Below are 20,919 nucleotides of genomic sequence, written 5' to 3' on the forward strand. Positions count from 1 at the left end.
TCTCCTCCAGGTTCTGACCAGGGCAGCTGTGGCGATGTCGTCCGTTTGCACTAAGTGTCCTGAATTCCCACTCTCCTTCCAGCCAACAGGCATCAGGTTGGCCCTGACGCTTCTGAAATGCCAACGTCTGACCACTTTCCACACACAAAAGCAGCAATCTCACGGGGTTGCACTGACTCGAGAGGCACTACGTGAACAGGGCCCACGCCTGTCTGCTCTCGTGGAGCCACAGTGCCATGGACGAGAGGCCCGGGAGGAGGCAGAAAATAGCCTGAAGCTGAGACAGAGCAGGATGGAGGGGAAGGAGATGGCGTGGAAGAGCTGCCCGAGCCAAGCAAGGCCCCGGGCAGCAGGCCACAAGCCCAAGCCACACCGGCACCTGAGAGCCAGCCACAAGCATCATTCTCTGGGAAATGGGCTCTGACTTCCAGACGAACTGGGGAAACCAACGCCTCTTCGTTAGAGTGTCCAAGAACCATCCTCTGGGGTGGGCTGCAGAGCCCCCTCCACCAGCTGGGGTCTGGGGTGTGCGGTAGCCCAGACTCCTGTGCCTTCGATGGTCTCCGGGCCCACAGCGGCCACTCCAGAGGCAGCTGCACAAACTGTGAAGCCATCACCCTTCCTCAGCCCTAAAATGAAAACAAGTAAGAATAAAGAACATTCTGCAAGCTCAGTAATGCCTCAGGCTCAAGCCTCAAAACCCAAGGTTCAGCGGCATCCACCAGGAATAACCAGCATGGAGCCCAGCAAACAAGACAGCCCGGCAACGCCCTAATGCAAAGACACCCAGATTTGAGGAGTGATGATGCAGAGCTCCTTTCAGGACTCTCACAAGCCCTTCTTTGTCTTTCTCTGGTGGAGAAACATTTTTCTGAACCATTAGCGCTAAGACTAAGGAAGCTCCCTTCCTGCAGGGAACAAAAGGAAGGGCTGACACAGCCCTGTCCCACCTTGCAGCTGCCGTCTCCTCTACCTCGTGGATGAAGGTCACTGCCCCTGCCCACCACCCACCCATCCTGCCAGCGCCTTTTGGCAATAGCCATAGAGGAGCAGGAATCCTGTGGCAGTGCTCGTGACCCAGCTCCTATCACGGGGCAAGGGGAACTAAGTGGCCAGCCCATGACTTTTCCTTAGGAAGAGGAAGCACGTGTAGCAGCGGGCTGGACAGCGCCTCTCTGGGGCAGGAGAGTTCGGCAGGTACTGGGCACCGCCACCCCAGTGCCCTGCGTGGCTATGGGGGACAGCAAGCCGCCTGCGAGCACCCAACGCCCTGCTATAGAGCCACGTGCAACAGCATGGAGGAAGAGGGGGCAGAGGCAAGAACCACATCCAGCTCAGCTGACCAAATTTTTATTTTTATTTTTTGCATGGACTGGCACCAGGAATCGAACCTAGGTCTACAGTATGGCAGGCGAGAACTCTGCCTGCTGAGCCACCGTGGCCCGCCCCTGACCAAATCCTTAAGAGAGTTTTCTGGCAAGTGTTTGCATTAATGGATGAGAGGGCCGCATGTCTATCATGGAGCACTGTGGTAAACCCTGGGAAACCATGACTTTTAAAACTGTGCAAAACTGCCTTTAATTTGAAACCAGTGTAAGTTCATCTCAATTATAAACATATCCATGTGAATACACATGCCATTTCCCACCCACCACTATTTCCTAAGGCAGGAAAAATGACTCGGATGGAACATGTAAAAGTCTACAAGGACAGCAGCTTGCAGGTCTGGAGGATCCACTGTAATGCTGGCCCCCGAAACACGCTCTCCCGCCTCGCCCTGCTTCTGCCCCACGCATCGCTTGCCTGCTTCCGCCCCCCGACCCCTCGCCCTCCTTCTGCCCCCCCACCCCTCGCCCTGCTTCTGCCCCCCCACCCCTCACCCTCCTTCTGCCCCCCCACCCCTCGCCCTGCTTCTGCTCCCCCCACCCCTCGCCCTGCTTCTGCCCCACGCATCACTTGCCTGCTTCTGCCCCCCCACCCCTCGCCCTCCTTCTGCCCCCCCACCCCTCGCCCTGCTTCTGCCCCCCCACCCCTCGCCCTCCTTCTGCCCCCCCACCCCTCGCCCTGCTTCTGCTCCCCCCACCCCTCGCCCTGCTTCTGCTCCCCCCACCCCTCGCCCTCCTTCTGCTCCCCCCACCCCTCGCCCTCCTTCTGCTCCCCCCACCCCTCGCCCTGCTTCTGCTCCCCCCACCCCTCGCCCTGCTTCTGCTCCCCCACCACTCGCCCTGCTTCTGCTCCCCCACCACTCGCCCTGCTTCTGCTCCCCCCACCACTCGCCCTGCTTCTGCTCCCCCCACCCCTCGCCCTGCTTCTGCCCCCCCCACCCCTCGCCCTGCTTCTGCCCCCCCCACCCCTCGCCCTGCTTCTGCCCCCCCCACCCCTCGCCCTGCTTCTGCTCCCCCCACCCTTCGCCCTGCTTCTGCTCCCCCCACCCCTCGCCCTCCTTTTGCCCCCCCACCCCTCGCCCTGCTTCTGCCCCCCCACCCCTCGCCCTGGTTCTGCTCCCCTCACCCCTCGCCCTGCTTCTGCTCCCCCAACCCCTCGCCCTGCTTCTGCCCCCCCACCCCTCGCCCTGGTTCTGCTCCCCTCACCCCTCGCCCTGCTTCTGCTCCCCCCACCCCTCGCCCTCCTTCTGCCCCCCCACCCCTCGCCCTGCTTCTGCTCCCCCCACCCCTCGCCCTGCTTCTGCCCCCCCACCCCTCGCCCTGGTTCTGTTCCCCTCACCCCTCGCCCTGCTTCTGCTCCCCCAACCCCTCGCCCTCCTTCTGCCCCTCCACCCCTCGCCCTGCTTCTGCCCCCCCACCCTTCGCCCTGCTTCTGCTCCCCCCACCCCTCGCCCTCCTTCTGCCCCTCCACCCCTCGCCCTCCTTCTGCCCCCCCACCCCTCACCCTCCTTCTGCCCCTCCACCCCTCGCTCTGCTTCTGCCCCCCCACCCTTCGCCCTGCTTCTGCTCCCCCCACCCCTCGCCCTGCTTCTGCTCCCCCCACCCCTCGCCCTCCTTCTGCCCCTCCACCCCTCGCCCTCCTTCTGCCCCCCCACCCCTCACCCTCCTTCTGCCCCCCCACCCCTCGCCCTGGTTCTGCCCCCCATCCCCACTCCTGGTTCTGGTTCAGCCCCATTCCCATCCCTGGCTCTGCCCCCCACCCCTGGTTTTGGTTCTGGTCGTCACCCCCTGCCCGGGCTCTGGTCCTGCTCCCTTGCTGTGCCCCCCACTGCACTCCTGCCACAGTGATAGGAACAGATTTGGTCTGCAGGGGCCTGTGGCTGAAGCCTGGAGGGCCTGGTGGGGTCTGCGCAGCCCTCTACCAAGTGCTCCACCCCCCCTCGGCCAGAATTCTCATCCCATCTCAGTGATTTTCTAAAGTTGCAGCAGATTCTATACGGCTGATATCAACGTTCTTTTCTAAATGACAAACAGAATACGAAAAGCAGGTGGCATGTGACAGAGAAAGAGGAGAAAACTTCCTCCTTGCAGCTGGCCACATCTGCATTTAGAGAACACCTACCAGTGAGGGACTTCACCCGGGGCCCAATGATCTGCTCTCAAAAGTCACCCCAAATGGTCCCTTTCCCGCCTCACACCGAATGCATGGCGGGGGGCTCTCAGCCGCCCCCTTGTGCCAGCATTTCACAGCTTCCTGCACTTAGGGCACCCACTGCGAACATTTAAATCAGCAATGCTTCAAATACAAAATGACTTTTCTGGTCACAGGAAGTCGGCTGCTTAAAGCTCTTTGGCCTGCTAGGAGCTGTGGCTCCCGGAACAGCTGTGCCTTGAGACATGACATGCACTGGTGCTTCAGTGAGCCCTGCAGTCCTTTCCAGAACTAGAAGGTTAAAAGAGGGCAGGGAGTCAGGGGGGCGAGCATGCAACCATCAATACAAGGATCAAAAATGTTAATTAAGATAAAAGCAGCAATTAATGAAATAGAAAACAAAAAATGCACATGATATTGATAAACGTCTGTTGAGCACAAAAAAACTCTAAAGGTGATCAGTATTTGAAAGAAAACTTCAGTTGTCTGTGGAAGCAGCTTTAATTGCAAATACTGCGTATGAAGGAAAGGTCCAAGTAGGTGGGAGTAAAATCCGGCTACACCTCAGAGCCCATCAGCCCTGCTGGTCACAGCACGCACTTGGGCACTGCAAGGCACCGCTTGTACGAAGGCCACATGACCCTCTCCTGACCCGAGCAGTAAGGGCCACGGCCTGCTTTGTCCGGAGGCTGCCAAGAACCAGTCCTGCCCCTTCCGCAGATGGGCCACGGGGAGTGAGCAGACCCCACCCCCACCCCACCCAGAGCTCCTCAGCCCTTCCTCAATATTCGAGGTGCTTTTTTTTAAAAAAAAAAATTTTTATTAAATTTTTTTATTAATTAAAAAAAATTAACAAAACATTAAGATATCATTCCATTCTACATATACAATCAGCAATTCTTAATATCATCACATAGTTGCATATTCATCATTTCTTAGAACATTTGCATTGATTTAGGAAAAGAAAAAGACAACAGAAAAAGAAATAAAATGATAATAGAGAAAAAAAGATTATACATACCATACCCCTTACCCCTCGCTTTCATTTACCACTAGCATTTCAAACTAAATTTATTTTAGCATTTGTTCCCCCTATTATTTATTTTTATTCCATATGTTCTACTCTTCTGTCGATATAGTAGATAAAAGGAGCATCAGACACAAGGTTTTCACATTCAGAGTCACATTGTGAAAGCTGTATCATTATTCAATCATCCTCAAGAAACATGGCTACTGGAACACAGCTCTACATTTTCAGGCAGTTCCCTCCAGCCTCTCCATTACATATTGAATAACAAGGTGATATCTACTCAACTCGTAAGAATAACCTCCAGGGTAACCTCTGTACTCTGTTTAGAATCTCTCAGCCATTGACACTTTGTCTCATTTCCCTCTTCCCCCCTCTGGTCGAGAAGGTTTTCTCAATCCCTTGATCCTAAATCTCAGCTCATTCTAGGGTTTTTCTCAATCCCTTGATGCTGAGTCTCAGCTCATTCTAGGATTTCTGTCCCACGTTGCCAGGAGGTCCACACCCCTGGGAGTCATGTCCCACACAGAGAGGGGGAGGGTGATGAGACTGCTCATGTTGGCTGGAGAGAGAGGCCACATCTGAGCAACAAAAGAGGCTCTCTTGGGGGCGACTCTTAGGCCTAAATTTTAAGTAGACTTGACCTAACCTTTGTGGGGTTAAGTTTCATATGAACAAACCCCAAGACTGGGGGCTCAGCCTATAGCTTTGGTTGTCCACACTGCTTCTGAGAATATCAAGAATTCAACTTGGGGAAGTTGAATTTCTCTCCGCTCTCACCATTCCCCAAAGGGGGCTTGCAAACACTTTTCCACTCAATGATCAGATCACTCCAGGATTCATCGGGGCATCCCTCTGGACAAACCCCGAGGTGCTTTTTAGAAGTCCTTAGTGGTTGATACCGCCACCATCTGGAATGGAAACACGTGTGGTTTTGAACCCTTTTTTCAATCCAGTCACACCTTATGCGTCCATCAGAAAACACTCCAAAGGAGTGAGTGGCCACCATAGAAAGTTATAATTAGCATGCCTGGGGTGACCTTTGGGCTCACTGAAGCAGCCCTGGGAAGAGGACCCCGAGAGAAGGGCTGGTGGAAGGTTCTACGTGGGGTGGCCTCTGGCATGGCTATGGATTATCCACGGCAGAGGGAGTTGCACTGTCCGTCCCTGGGTCACTGGGGCAAACAACCCAGACTCTCCATCTCAGTGCAGGTGAGTTCCAGGCCAAGGCAACCCTGGATAGCACACAGCTCCTGGCAATGTGATGGGGTCAGCACAATCCATCTTCTCTGTGACACGAACACTCCTGGATGGACGTCCGGGGCTCACTGGAAAGGTGCTCACACGCACGGGCTCGGCAGCTTCGCAAAGGCTGTGCATGCTGTGCTGTGTTCCACAGACTCGTCTGTGAATGGGCCAAGCCAGAAACGGAGACTATCATTCTTCATGGAAATACTGTCCAAAAGGATGATGAGGGTCTCCAGATAAGCCCCCAACCATCTAATTCAATCTAACTTAGATGCTTCTAATTAGACACATAAACCAAAATCCTATCCTCTCATTCATTAGACAAATATCTATTGATCACCTACTATTTTCTGGGCCCCGTTCCCGGTGCTTCAGAGGCATTGGGGAAAGTGCAGGCCAAGCTACCCTGCCTAAATCTGGCTTTCCTTTGGGGCAACAGACCACAGCGATCACTGTATAGGCCCAGACGCCAGCACAGACCTGGGTGCCACGTGGGCGCCAGGCAGGTGCCAGTGCAATGTCCCCAGGCAGTGGCAGCACAGGCCAGGGTGGCAGGTCTGGGGAGAGGCTCGGCCACCACAAAGAAGACTCTGGTTTGACTCCATGCTCCTTTCCTCCACAGCACTTGGCGGTGCCAGCAACACCAAGGCAGGATGCCATGCTTGTGGAAGTGCCCGTGGGCTGGGCAAGCACTCCAGGGCCAAAAGAGCACCTGAGTTGTTCTCTGCTGGTGTTACTGTCACCAGGCTGCCTTCCAAGGTGGAGGTTAACAAGTCAAATTCAACCTCGGCCACCCCAGTGGGAGGGGTCTCTTCATCAAAAATGTCCCCTTAGGTACATACTCAAATTCTGAATGTGGCACTTTCCTGGCATTACCCCATGCAGAGTGGGTATGGCACTCATGCCCGCTCCCACCTTCACCGCAGGCCGGGCAGTGTTCCCCCGCCCGACACACCAAGGGACCCCAAGGCCCTCAGATGGGGACAAAGGCCATCAGGAAGTGCCAGGAAAAGGCAGGGAAGGGAGGGAAAAGGCCGGGAAGGGAGGGAAAGGCAGGGAAGCTGAGGCAGTCCCATGGTTCCCTGCACTCCAGTGTGCAGAGAGAAGACGTGGCAGGAGGGCCCACTGTCTGTGGGAGGTAGCCAGGCATCCTCACTCGGTCAGGCTGGCAGAGCCTTTCTCCTCCATCTCAGAAGTGGCACATGCTCCCTCTCTGCCCCTCCCAAGCAAGATGAGGGTGGCATCCGCGTGCAGAGGGCGGTGGTGGCGACTAGAGGGGGCTGATCAGGGAGGTCAAGCCCACACATCAAGGGGTAGGAATCAAAGCACCACTGTCAATTTGTGGTTTCCAAAAGAGAAAGATGTGAGAATAAATATGGGTGGAGCATGTTTGCCCGTGTGTGTGCTGTGTGCATGTGTGTGTTCCCTAATCTGTCCATGATGAGAGCCTGGGAAAAGCAACACCCCAACAGCAGTGAGCATATCAAATCCTACTTCAAAATTCCACCCTCTGCCAAAAGGAGCTTGGGTCCTTAAAAAAAAACGGCTGAGTCCATGGGCATTCCATTGGAATACCAGGGAAAGCACAGGATGAACCTGCAGGACCTGTTGTACCCAAAAGAAAAGAGATGCTCAAAGAATGGCTGGGCACACCCAAGATCTGATGGGAAACACCTGCCACTGGCCAAACCAGGGGCAATTTGAACATCAAAACAGATAATCATAGCAACTGATTAAACTCCTCAAATAAAACAGAAACCCACCGGCTCATACCTATGTAAACAGATGAACATCCAAACAAAAGTACGACAAAGAACAGGGTGTCCCCCTCGCCTCAAAGTGCCTCTCCACCTTAACAAGGGATCACAGCGAACCTCACTGGGGACTGGACAGAAAAGAAGGGCGTGACCTCAAAAGGAGGCAGGTCAAAGGGCAGACAGAGCGTCACTTCTTTGATACTCAGGACAGGGATGCACAACCTCAACGTGATCACAGAAAACACTGGACAAAAATTTTAAGGGGCGTGTCCCAAAGAAATGCCTGGGAATCTTCAAAAGCATCAAGACAAGGAAAGTCAAGAAAAAACTGAGGAATATTCCAGACTGAAGGAGATTAAAGAGATACAAAATGCAACATGCGATTCTGAAGTGGGTCCTTTTCCTACAAAGAAACAGTGGGGAGAACAGTGAAATCTGAATGGAGTAGAAGCATGAGAGGGGAGCACTGCGGCCATGTTAATTTCCCTCCAGAGATGGGGGGCTGTGGCTCTGTAGGAAATATACACACAAGTTCTCAGGAGGGACTGGATATATGCTGACAACTTACTTTCCAATGGTCTAAGAAAAACAAAAAGTTCTTTGCATCATCTTTGTACCTTGTCTCCAATGTGACATTTTCTCAAGACAAAAGGAAAAGAAAATTGTGCAAAAAAGACATGAACACACATTTCATCCATAAAGGTGGCTGAATGGCCCATAAGTCTAGGAGATGCTCACCAATGCAACTCAAGACCCAAGTGAGCACTGCTGGAGTCCCTGGGGGTAGCAAAAGTGAGACTGACAAGGATGTACAGGTGGGTAAAGGACCTACGGGCACCCCTGCACAACTAGTGAGACCACACATGTGGAGAACTACTTTGGGCAGCAGTTCACCTTCTCTTCTACAGCTGGACTTGCCCAATCCATGTGATGGTGAAGTTCCTGTATCAGCTGGGCTGTTATGGTACCCAGTTGTGTGGTCCAGGAAGCAGTGGCCTCATGGCTACAGGGTATCCTCTGGATTTAAATCACTAGCTAGTCGCTGACTAATCCACACTCAACAAAGGAGATTGCCTTCAACAATAAGAGACATCTCATCCCATCAGCTGAAGGCCTACAAGGCAAAACTGTTGGATTTCAACAGAAAGAAAGAACTTCTATCATTTTTCCAGAGAGACAGCCTCTCCTAAGAATCCCTTCAAATCTCCACCAGAGCCTTCAGTTTGTGGTCTGCCCTGAGGAATTCAGACATGCCCATCTCCACAGTCACTGAGCCAATTCCTGCAATCAGTCTCTTCTTATATACCTATCACCTGTGGGTTCTGTCCCCTGGAGAGCCCAGGCTAGTGCAATCCCCGTGGCTCAGCAGCCTCACTGCAGGAGCAAGCTAAGAGGAACTCTTGCCTGAGAACATCAGGACGTGCATACATGACTGTCCTTGGGGCTCCACTCAACACAAATGTGGACACAACCCAGACGTCCACCCACAGGAGAACGGACGAATAAATGTGGTATATGTGCCCAGAGGAAGGCTATACAGCAGACAAGTTGGATGAACTATAGATAAGAGATAGAACAGAACAGAAAGTTTGAAATAGGCCCACACTGACATGGACAACTGATTTTCAACAAAGGTAATTCAATGGAGGAAAGAAAGTCTTTTCAACAAATGGTGCTGTAACTGAATATCTGTATGAAAAAAATTAACTTGGATTCCTACTTCACAGCATTTACAGAGATTAATTTGAGAAATATAGATCTAAATATAAAAGTAAAAATTATAAGCTCCCAGAAGAAACATAGGAGAATAACTTCTCCTTAGGGGTAAGCAAAGGTTTCTTAGAAAAAAATACTTTAAATGAAAAAAAAAATCAATAAATTAAACTTTATTAATAAGACATTTAATAATAAGATCACAATCCAATTTTTTTTAAATGTGCAAAGATCTGAACAGACATTTCACTAAAGAGGATATATGAATGCCCAATAAGCCCACGAAAAGGTGCTCAACATGAGAGAACTATGAATTAAAACTGCAACGATGAGCAGTGCATCGTGGTTCAGTGGCAGAGTTCTCGCCTGCCATGCCAGAGACCCGGGTTCAATTCCCGGAGCCTGCCCATGTCAAGGGAAAAAAAAGAAAAACCTACAACAAGGGGCACCTCACAACTTCCAGAAGGACTAAACTAAAAGACTGGCCACATGAAGGCTGGTCAGAGGGCAGAGCCACTGGCAGTCTCAGACCCATGCTGGGATGTAAAACCGCACGCCCACTGTGGAAAACGGACAGGGGTTATGAGGTCACATACACTGACCTTTCGATCCACCAGTTCCACTTCCACACGTTTACCCAGAGAAAAGGAAGTGGACAGACACACACATGAGAATGTGTATGGTGCCTTATTCATAACAAACCAAACTGGAAACAAACCAAATGCCCATGAATAGTAAAGAAACAAACTGTGATATATTTGTACAATGGATAATTTTAAAAAAAGAATGAACCACAAAGACACAAAATATCATGGATAATCATTATTTTGAGTGAAAACCTAAATGCAAGGTTCACACCATATGATTTAAGTGAAATTCAAAAGCAGGCAGTCCCAGCAGCGGTGACAGAAGTCCCATCAGTGCTTGCGAGAGGGCGTGGGTGCTGAGACTGGAGCAAGCGCAAGGGAACTTGTGAGGTGACAGAAATGTTCTTTCTTTGACTAGGGCGTTGGCTACGTGGGTATTTACAGTGGTCAAAATTCATCAAACCGTTCATGTTGTACACAATCCTGACACTGAAATCTTGCCCTTCACTGCATGTAAATTTCACCTCAATTAAATAAAATTGAAGGAACTAGTGAAAATACAATAGGGATGTCTTAAAATTATACTGAGATGTAAGAAGTCCAAAACATACACAGCATGATACCCTTTATATAAAAATAAAAAACAACTAAAACTTTAAAAAAGGTATTTTTTTCAGAATTCTATAGAGCCCAAAGAACTATAAAAAGGAAACAAAGGAGGATGAATGTGGGATTTAGAATGACCGCTACAAAGACGGTCATGTAGAGGGATCCACAGGTACTCAGGAAGGGGCACCCAGGTGGGGAAGGCACATGGTCAGGAGAGGGGCTCCCCAGGTGGTCAGTATGGTCAACAGCAGTTAAGTTGTTCAGAAAGCTGAGTCGGCCCTTTGTTTGGGACGGTGGATCCATGGGTCTTATAATGTTATTAAAACTAGGGCAGTACAAAGGTAGTTCAGTGGTAGAATTCTCACCTGCCACGCAAGAAACCCAATTTGATTCCCCAACCATGCACCTCCCAAAATAAAAAAAATAAAAAACACCTCTTTAAAAAGAAAAAAAAAGAATAAACAAAGAAAAACAAATAAAAAACAAAAAATTAACACGCAAGTAGCGCTATAACACAGAAACAAAACGAGTGGGGGCACACATCGACACATGGGGAGTGTGTGTCACGAACCAAGGATTATGATTAACTCAGTTCTGTGCTCCTGGGAACCTGAGATCTAAACTTCAAAAGAAGAATAAGAAACCATAATGACAACCGGACAACACACCTGAACAACAATCAAGACATTATTCAAACCTTACAGAAGGCCCCTGATGTGGAAAGAAGAAAACGAGCAGCTCTGAACCTTACAGCAGAGGAGAGGAAAGCTAAGAAGTCGCAAGCTGAGCATCCCACTTAAGGAGTTAAGAAAACACAGCGTCACAAACCCACACAGGTCAGAAGCAACACCACAGAGTTCAGACCTGCACGAGAGGCAGTGAAGGGGCGTCAGGGGAAGGTGCCGGGACAGCGGGGGGCAAGGGCACTGCTGTGCGCTGGGAGGGGAGGTGGTGGCCACCAGCGGGCCCTGGGGGGACCCGGGGACACAGTGCATAGGGCTGGAGGGGCCGCAGGACGCAAGGGGAACCCCTCCACGCCCTCCCTAGGATCGCCGCTGCCACATGGGAAGCATAAGGACGCCGGAAGGGCCTGCCCACCCGGTGGAGATGGGCCGCGCCTGGTGCGGGCAGGCAGCCCCGACTCTTCTCCGCCCACCCCTCCCTGCTGTGGCCTCGCGGCCTTTATCTTCCCTCGGCTGAGCACCAGGCCTGAAAGGTAGCCGGCCACGCCCAGTAGAGTGGCAGGAGTGGCTCCCCACGGGCGCTGGGGGACAACAGAGGTTCTCCACGGGACAGACCAGTGACCTGGAGAGTGGGTAAGGAAGACGCTCTGGCCCGACTCAGGAAACCCAGAACTCTCCCTTGCGTCCACTACTGCTATAAAGCCCCTGTGCTCAGAAGCGGGCACTTTACAGCTCTAGGAAGCAAAGTCCCCTAATGACGTGGTACCTAAAGGCTTCTTTCTTTAAAAGCCAGACTTTCTGTTTGCTTTGTTTTACAATGTTCCCAAGAACAACACAAGCAGCCAAGACAATAACAAGATGGTGCTTAACCTCGAGGATGGAAAAGCAGCGCAAACCCGTGGAAGGGGACCTTAAACAGGCTCCACGTCAGCTGTCCCACAAGTTCTAAGGGCTCGGAGGTCACCGGGAGGCAGACACACCGACGGCGCAAAGCTCCTTTCCACCTAGCAACAAGTTCACTCTGGACTGACGAATGGAGAGCGCAATCTGCCCAGAAGAAGCCAATGTCTGTACCAGATTCTGGAGCCCAAGGTGGCTGGATGGGGTCATGCACAGCGGTCACCTCTGGACACTGGGGATGGTGCAGCGTGCCGAGGACACCGGCCTGGGCCTATCTCATGCCACGAGAGCTCACAGAGGGGGCTTCAGCCTGGAACAAGAGGCACTCTCACTCACAAAACCACAGCTCTTTTTGGGGGGTGAGCAGGAGAGAACGGAGATGCTCCATAAGCGGGAGCTGAAGATGCACCTGAAACATCCTACCCTATAAGCCCCTTGAGGTCGGAAGCCATTTTGGTTTAACGCTAACCATCTCCTGCAGGGACTGCATGTAAAGCTGGTGTCAAGGCAACATTCTCATCAGACGGCTGAGAAAAAGCTCAAGAACTTCTAAAGACTCAGAAAATGTACTTTCACCCACATAAACTCAACATGGTAGCCATTTCTCTTCTCCACAAGTCCAATCCCATGACATTTACAAAGCTGCCAGCAAGCCAGGGGCGGGGGCTCAACGAGAGGATCAGGCCCAGTGGGGATGCTGGTCCCCACACAAACCCACAGCCCTGTCCAGTTTGCCCAGCACCACAGAGGCCACCTCGGCTGCCCCTATCAGCCCCAAAAGAACCCTGGATGCAGCCTGTCCTACACCACCCACCCAAGGCTTCATGATGACACCACACAATTGTGCCTTAGAGTGATCAACATGCCAATCAAGGAAGTCCCCCTTATGTGCACTCAAGCCCCTAAATGAAATTTAAACTCATTTGGTATTTGGTTCTCTCTAGACACAATTAGTACAGATTCATACAAATGCATTTGTAGCACCAAAAAGACAGTATTAGCCTGAACTCAAGTTTACATATCTTCAATTCCCTCTCCTGTAAATGCTTCCTTCCACCTCTCTATTTTGTTGCTTTTTTCTGGTTACTCTCCACTTGTGCAACTTTTTAAAAATACAGACACCAAATCCAAACACTATAAAAAAAAAGATTAAAAACGCAGGCAGTATGGTGAGTCCCACAGGCAGGAACTGCTAATTCACAAAGTAAAGGGATGTGCCAAACCCCACCTAAAACAGAGGTTCGGTCCACCTTGCACCCCACAACAGCCCCTTGCAGACCACCCCCCTCATCAGGCACTAGGAAGGAGAGAAAATGCTCTCCCCACCCTATTCTGCTCTGGTCCGAAGCAACAGTCACTATGACAAGGAAGCTGTGCAAATTCCAGTGTGAATACTGCTGCACTAAGCTCATGGAAACTTATTTCAGTATTATTTTATTAAATTCATTTCAATTAAACCCAGGAATAATTCAGATTTTAAGTACTGAGGGCAAGTCTTTCTCAGCCAGATGACTGACTTCTCACCACACTTCTCTCTCTGGACCTGCACTCTGGGGGCCAAGCCATCACCTGACCTGTCATCAGCACCTCCCCTGCTGCTCGAACCCCAGGATTCTTGGAGACCGAGCTCCCAGGGTTGCCTTCTCACCCAGCCCTGTCAAGCGTGCCGCCAAGGACCTGATGCGCGAGCCCGGCTGTGAACCTGCTCCCACGACCTCCACTGCCAGCTGCATAACTGGCTCCTGCATGGCAGTTCCAGCCATCTGGACTGGGTATATGTGTCCAAAGGGCTGACCCAATCCTGTCCCCTCCTGAGGAACTCATCCCTGTCTCCAGTGAGTGAAACACAGCCAAGGGTGAGCGCTCTGGAGAGGAAAGGGTGTCAGCAGCTTTTCTGTCTTCCGGCCACAGCCGTATGGAAACAAGGCCACCAGAGAGGGGCTGCAGCTGAGAGATGCTGAAGACTGGGAGGACAGAGTTCCATCTCCCGCCACTCACAAATTCAAATGCTGCTGCAGACGTGGTTCTTGTTAAGACAGTCGCACACGGTCACTGCAAAATATCTCTGAAACGACATCTTCAACAGAAAAAAGGAAGCTGACACAATCCCATCAGCAAGAAAAAGCACAACAAAACCCACACGGTTTTACACTGGGTGGGGTGTCGCTGTCTTTGGTGAGCGCTGCCTTTGTTTAGAAGAATGTTTGATTAACTATTTGAGTGTGAAAAATAAGCACCAGAAGAGAGCCTGGAAAGAGATGGCAGAAGAAGGAAGAGTGCCTTGTTGGAGAAATCTGAGGAGTTTGAGTCTAAGAAGAAAAGAGAAGGGATGAAAGGGAGCAGAGGGGTGCGACAGGAGACCACAGCACTGGGGGGACAAGGGTGAGCCCCACTGTGGCCTGTTTCCACAGGAGGGGTGCGCCACATTCAGTATTTGGCGCACCCCTCCTGTGGAAACAGGCCACAGTGGACACCCAGTCTCCCAACACGCCCACATGCATGAAGACCCAAAGCTCAAGGCCAAGGCTGGGCCACCACGTGGAGCAAGGACACATGTTCTGAATTAGTTCAGCACAAGCAGGAACTCCCAGTCAGGGATGGCCTTGAGACGGTCACCAGCACACCACGCCCCCAACGGACTCGTAGAAGCCCTGGGGACCCCACACTCCCCACTCACGGTGGAGGGCTGGTGACCCCATCGTAAGACTGAATCACAGGTTTTAGCTTGTTTCAATGCATTAAAAAGAAGATCCACACTTGCATATAGACCATAAATATCCACTTTAACCATTTGTCAGGTTATTAAAAATTCTTTATAAACACGGCAGTAATTCCCCAGTATGGATTTACCATAAATTCACTTTACAACATACTAACTTGTATCTAATTTCTGTCATAATAAGTAACACTTAAGCCAATAGCTTCTTCATCCCAGACTTTCAGAGATACCTAGAAGTGACATTTAGAAATCAACAGCACAAGCATTTTCAAAGCTCTCGATTCAAAATGCAAAATTCGCCAGCCAACCAAACCAATTTATACTTTCTAGAATAATGAATATCCATAATTAAAACAAGAAAAACTTGTTAATTTGATTTTTTTTAAAGTAATACCTCACTAATTCAATTTGTGTTTCTTTGCTTAAGAAAGATTGAAACTTTTAAGAAGCCTATTTGCTCCCCATTCCCGACCTGTTTATCTACCACACATTTTAAATCCTGTTTTCTTCTCAACTTGTATGAATAAGTTCTACTTGTCATTTAATCTTTTAAGTATCATATTTGTTAATATCCTCCCAATTTTTCTTCATTTTTATTTATATTGTTTGCTGCTATGCAGTTTCACATTTTACATAATCTTATTTATCATTAATTCATTAACTGCTCTGGAAATAGCCTATCAGCTTTAGTTTTTAAATCTGATTATTAAATATTAGGATAATGATTTTCCAGAACCACCCTAAAATATAAGACTATTTCATTATTCAACCTACGTATATAAATACATATAAACAAAAGAGTTACTTACTGAATCCAAAAAGCAAAGGTAAGACCCAGAGCTCTGTGCTATTGCTTGATTTTTAGAATATCCGACTGTTTAAAAAAAAAGAGGAAGAAAAGGTCTTTTATCATTCAATTTTCCACAGCATTCTCTTTCATTTAACTTAGTATTCTATGTGAGAAAACTAGGAACAATTTGCACTGCTATGTAGAAACTAGGGGCAGCTTTAGAAGAAGGAAAGGGAAGTAAATGGAAAGCAGCATTCCATATTGAGTAAATGATACGAGTACAATGATAAAAGACAAATAATCCACCCAGAACCAATACATTATAGGTCAAAATAGAATATGTTGCATTAGAGGGAAAAAAAAAATCAGCAAATATTTCTTGAGAAAAACACCAAGTAAGCCCTGAGGGATATTTTAGAAAACAAAACTTAACTGTCCGTGTGCCTGAGCACCAACAGGACATTTTCCATAAACCCCACACTGAGGAGCCAGGAAAATGGAGGCCTGGAGGAAGGAACACGTATTTCAGCAATAAGTTAAGTCACTGCCAGTATCTCCTAAGTTTGATGAGTGTGAATGCTGTGGCCCAACAGAAACATATGCACATGTTCACCAACGACACGTGCTAAACAGTCACAGAAGCACTGTCACCAGAATCCCGAACCGTAGGCTGTAGAGTGCGGAAACCGAGAACGCACAACAAAAACTGCCAAGAGCGCGGGGGTGTCCAAGCCCATGCAGGAGTGCGGTGGACCTCACGAGGCTGGGGGGCAGGGGTGCAGCCACCTCGGGTGCCATCGCAGGGCACCATCGCAGGGCACCATCGCAGGGCACCGCTGCCATCACCCCGCGGGGGCTCCTCACATGAGCACGGTTTGTGGAAACCACGGGGCTCACATGTGTTTGTGCACCTTCCCTATGGGTGTGCTTTAATAACAGTTTAAAACAATTAATTATCTTGCCTCCAAAGAGACCACAAGTGAGATGGAAAAAGGCTTAAATGATAACCTGAAAAACCTGCAGTTCAATGCTAAGTGAGTGGGAGGTCAGGGGAACTGAGGATGACGGCGAGGAGGCTACCAAGAGAATTCGAGGCTGGGCCGGTGCAGACAGAGGCTCAGCGGGGCAGCCCCAGGGTGGCCAGATCTGTTCGTGGTGCGGGTGCATGCTCGGGAGCAGGCACGGTCACTTTTGTGGGAGCTGGCTGCTGGACACACAAGTCTGACCCTGATCCTGTAGGCAGCAGCGGCCACGAAAGGTTTCTGAATGAGGAGCCATGTGCTGGCGAGGATGTTTTGATACCATAACCCTGCCACAGAGGCTGGGTGCGCTGAAGGGAGGCCCTGTGGAATGGGCATTCACGGGGAGGGGCCCAGAGGGCACATGCTGCCGGTGCCACTGTGAACCACACAGCTGGAGACTTGGTGCCACCAAGAAGTTGTACAAGGCAAAGCAGATGCAAGCGAAGTTAAATGGTGCATCTCTCTGGGACGCAAAGTCACCAGCCCCACAAGGCACCCAGTGCGGCCCACGCTCTAAGGGCACAGCCTCTGCACAGTGGGGAGGGCGAACCCCACATGCCAGGGGCCCCGCATGTAGTCCCAGGAAGTCTGCCAGATGGAGGGCCGGACACCACAGCCGACAGGACACAAGGGAGGTGTCAGGATGTTCCTGAGGCCATTGGTCATCACATCGGGACGACCGGGTCCTCTATAAAGTGTGACCCACGAGGTGGCCATTTATTTTCTAGCACTGTCCCCTGGGGCGCAGCCAAGCAAAAACAGTTAGTAGGATGACTCCACGTTTCAAAGGACTACGGTGCAGACGACACAGAGATGGGAGCACAGATGGGGCCAGTGTAGCCCCTCGCCGCGCCCTGGGGGCAGGCGGCCAGCCCCCACCCAGACAGCTGTGGCCACATCTCCATCACTACAAAGCAAGGCGCGCGGGGAAAGGTACCAGACAAACCGTACCCAAGGAGTTGTTTGCTAAAAATGAAACAGCAAAGAGACTTTCCACAATCTAATTTGAATTAGCAAGAGTCCTGTTCAAAAAGTGGCATATTAGAGCTGGGCTCTGGGAGAAAACTCAAATGCATGAGTTCAGGCAATGAAAGAAGACATATTTCACTAACGATGCTGGAAGTTTCACACAATGAATCCTGTGTTTGGCAAACACGCGGAATTTACTTTAGTATTATTGCCATGAAGAAAGTCAAATGTTTGTGGCTGAGCCCGACGTTTGGGGGGGCCTTTGTGAGCAGCCACGTCGCCATGGCCACAGCCCTAAAACTCACGCCTCGGTGAGACACTCACATTCCTTCCTCTCGGGGGACGAGGCTGGGAATTTGTCTTATTTTGATTTTAGCAAGTGATCACACCATTAAAAAATGTTTTACTCTATCATCATATAAAATAACAATAAATGAATCCCAATCCAACTTAAACAATCCAGCATTCCTGAAAGTACATACTTTGCATCTATGTTACTGAACAGTTGATAGAGCTTTTCCTATGTGAGAAAACACTGTTACAGGAAAACATGTCCTTTTGGATATACACAATTAAATCCACTTTATCAGAGTGCATTACAGGATTCCCACAAATTCTCCTGACCCCAACAACCTCATTTCACAGTACTTTAGTGTCAATCTTAATAATCTGCTTCTACAACTAAATTTTTTTGTTATTGATGGAATACATACAAATGTGAAATGGCTCAAGTTATATCTATGAGATAAAAAGTATTTTACAGAAGACATTTGTTTTTAAAATGAAGATTAGATAAGGAATACCACAGCACATTCAGCTATGAAAGATGCACCCCATTTTATCTACTGAGCATTAAGCGATGTTTACAGCAGCTTTGGAAAAAAACACAGTCTGTTTACACACATTTCAGAAGATGAAATGGACATTCTACAATAACTGGGAGACAAAGTTTCTATTCCCAACAAACTAAGGATGATGAAAAGGAGAGATGGTTTAGGGAAAAGTATTAACATCTTGTGGACACATGGGGCAGTGATGAGTGATGACGACAAAGACATCGTGACGAGGCGTGCCCAAAGGCCTCTGCCATGCCATCTCATCTCATCCTCACCACACTCCTCGGGGCCCCCAGGAGGACACTCTGTCCACACGAAGGAAACCGAGCCATGGTGAAGCAGGGGCCTGATGTCGCCCCAGCCCTCCGCTCACCACCTCTGGTGCCTCCACCCACCGTCCGGTCCACACCAGGAGGCCTGAGGCCCCCGAGGAAGGCCCCCAAGGAAGGCAGGGCTGCACGCAGCTCAGGCCCACACAGAATGCACCGCAGGCAACATGACTTCCCGACAACGTCAAAGAACAGTGTCTTTCCATGTAAACGGCAGAAAATAAAGATGTCTTTTTTTCTTTTAAAAGACCAAGTTTTAGAAATTATTTTTAATTTTTAAAGATTCATTAAGCATCTTACATACTTTCCTGCTGTCCGAGAACACACTGGACACTATGTGTTAGGAACTGGGTATGGCAGGGCAGGGAAGTAGATCCGAACGGAGGGTTCTGTTTCAACCCTTGAAACCAACTATGTCTCAATCGTTCTCAACCAGCATCTACCCTCCACTTGACAAAATAATAACAGTAATTATTATTATTAAGGGTTGCCAAGAAGCAAAAGGCAGAGGCATTCTACCCTCTGGGGCTGCTGTGGGGCTGAGGACATTTACCCTGTACACCTTCATGGAGCAGCCAATGCTCAGGAAGGCCTAGTCTTCCTTGAGGGTGGGTTCCAAAGAGCCTTGGACGTCCTGGGTTCAGATCCCAGTTCTGCTGAAGACTTAGTACTAACTTGATACTAACCAATCACTTCGCCCCTCCAAGGACAGTAATGACATGACCCCACTGTCCTCCACAGAGATGTGCTGGGTGGAGCCAGATGGCCCATTCGAGGCTGGCAGCAGCAGTACCCAAGCATCTCGGAGGAGCCAGCTGCCACTTCAACCTGGCAGAAAAAAAGGGGGAATAAAAAGGGGTCCTGAGGCTGAGAAGGGTCTAGGAAGAGCTGATTTACCTCTACCCTCTCCACTGAGAGTCACCCTGAGCTACCCTTCTTCTCCATCGGACCCATCCTTCCCCCTGAGACACTGAGAGCCTGTGTGTGGACCTGAACGGGAGCTGGAGGTCCAGTTCTCATCGGAGGAGGTGTTCCAAAGGCACCAGGTGCTCAGCCCGGCCGCCAGTAAAACATATTGGAAATGAGGAGTCACTTGTGACCCCACCCACCGTGACACAGGCATGAGGCTGAGAATACTGCGAGGCGGTGGTTCCTCACCCTGGAAGCACATCAGAATCTCTTGGGAAGCTTCTAAAGTCCTGATGCCCATAGGACCCCAGACCAAGCAGGCAGGACTCAGACATCAGGACTGTTAAAGCTCCCTGGATGACCTGGACATGCAGCCAAAGTGGAGGACACTGTTTTAAAGAAAGACACGCCTCTTAAAGCCTACAGATGTGTCATCTGCCCCGCTTCCACCTTTCCTAGCCCATGCAGATTATGCAGGTATATATTTTCAAATTCTATATGAAAACTTTAAGTCAAACTAAGGCAACCTGACACATTACTATTAAAGCTAAGGTTACAAAAGCAATCATTCAATATAAAAACAAGGCTAATGAAAAAGAACTAAGATTCAGTATTATGAAATTTCAAAATTCCAACCATAAAGAGAAAAATCTTAAATTCTTTCAGAAAAGATACCTCACATAACAAGAATCAAGCCAACATCACATTTCTTACTAGAAACAAGGACACCAGAAGATAATCAGCCACTTTCCTTTACAATTCTAAGAAAATAATTTTGTATCTAGAATTCTACAACCAGGAAAATCAGCTGTTGAACATAAGTACAAAAGGAAGACATTTTCAAATGTGTAAACACTCTAAATATTTTACCATCCACATGTCAGATATGGAAAAATTACTTGAAGTACTCCAGCAAATGAAAAAGGAATACATAAAGAGAAAAATTTTTTTAAAGGCAAAAAACAATGGCATTGAGTAGAACCTCGAAAAAAAGAATAAAGAGCTGAAAATACATGCACTGAAAGTTCCCTTATACCTTCACACTTGGAAACCTCTCCCAACACAGCAGGGGACTTCAGTCTCAGAGATCAATCCCACCATTTATTTCTGTAGTGAGTCATAGTTGCCAATTCCTAATACTGTAAATGCTGTTCTACCAAGGAAAGGTGGAAGGAAAGAAGGGAGGGAAGGGACAAGGGAGGGAAAGAAAGGAGGGACAAGGGAAGGGAGAGAGGGCAGGAGGGAAGGAGAGAAGGAGGAGGGAGGAAAGCAGGAGGGAGGAAG

At 49.6% G+C, this 20,919-nt stretch overlaps 1 protein-coding gene across 1 annotated transcript in view; it reads right to left on the reverse strand.

Moving 5' to 3' along the window:
• The window catches only part of QTGAL (queuosine-tRNA galactosyltransferase), a 253,960-nt gene that overhangs the window by 196,303 nt on the left and 36,738 nt on the right, over positions 1 to 20,919 (reverse strand). The window contains exon 4 of the mRNA XM_077166314.1: positions 15,590 to 15,654. Coding sequence (XP_077022429.1) covers positions 15,590 to 15,654 — 65 coding nt within the window. The remainder of the gene's footprint in view (positions 1 to 15,589; positions 15,655 to 20,919) is intronic.

This window comes from Tamandua tetradactyla, chromosome 6, assembly GCF_023851605.1.
Source record: "Tamandua tetradactyla isolate mTamTet1 chromosome 6, mTamTet1.pri, whole genome shotgun sequence".
NCBI classification, from domain to species: Eukaryota; Metazoa; Chordata; class Mammalia; order Pilosa; family Myrmecophagidae; genus Tamandua; species Tamandua tetradactyla.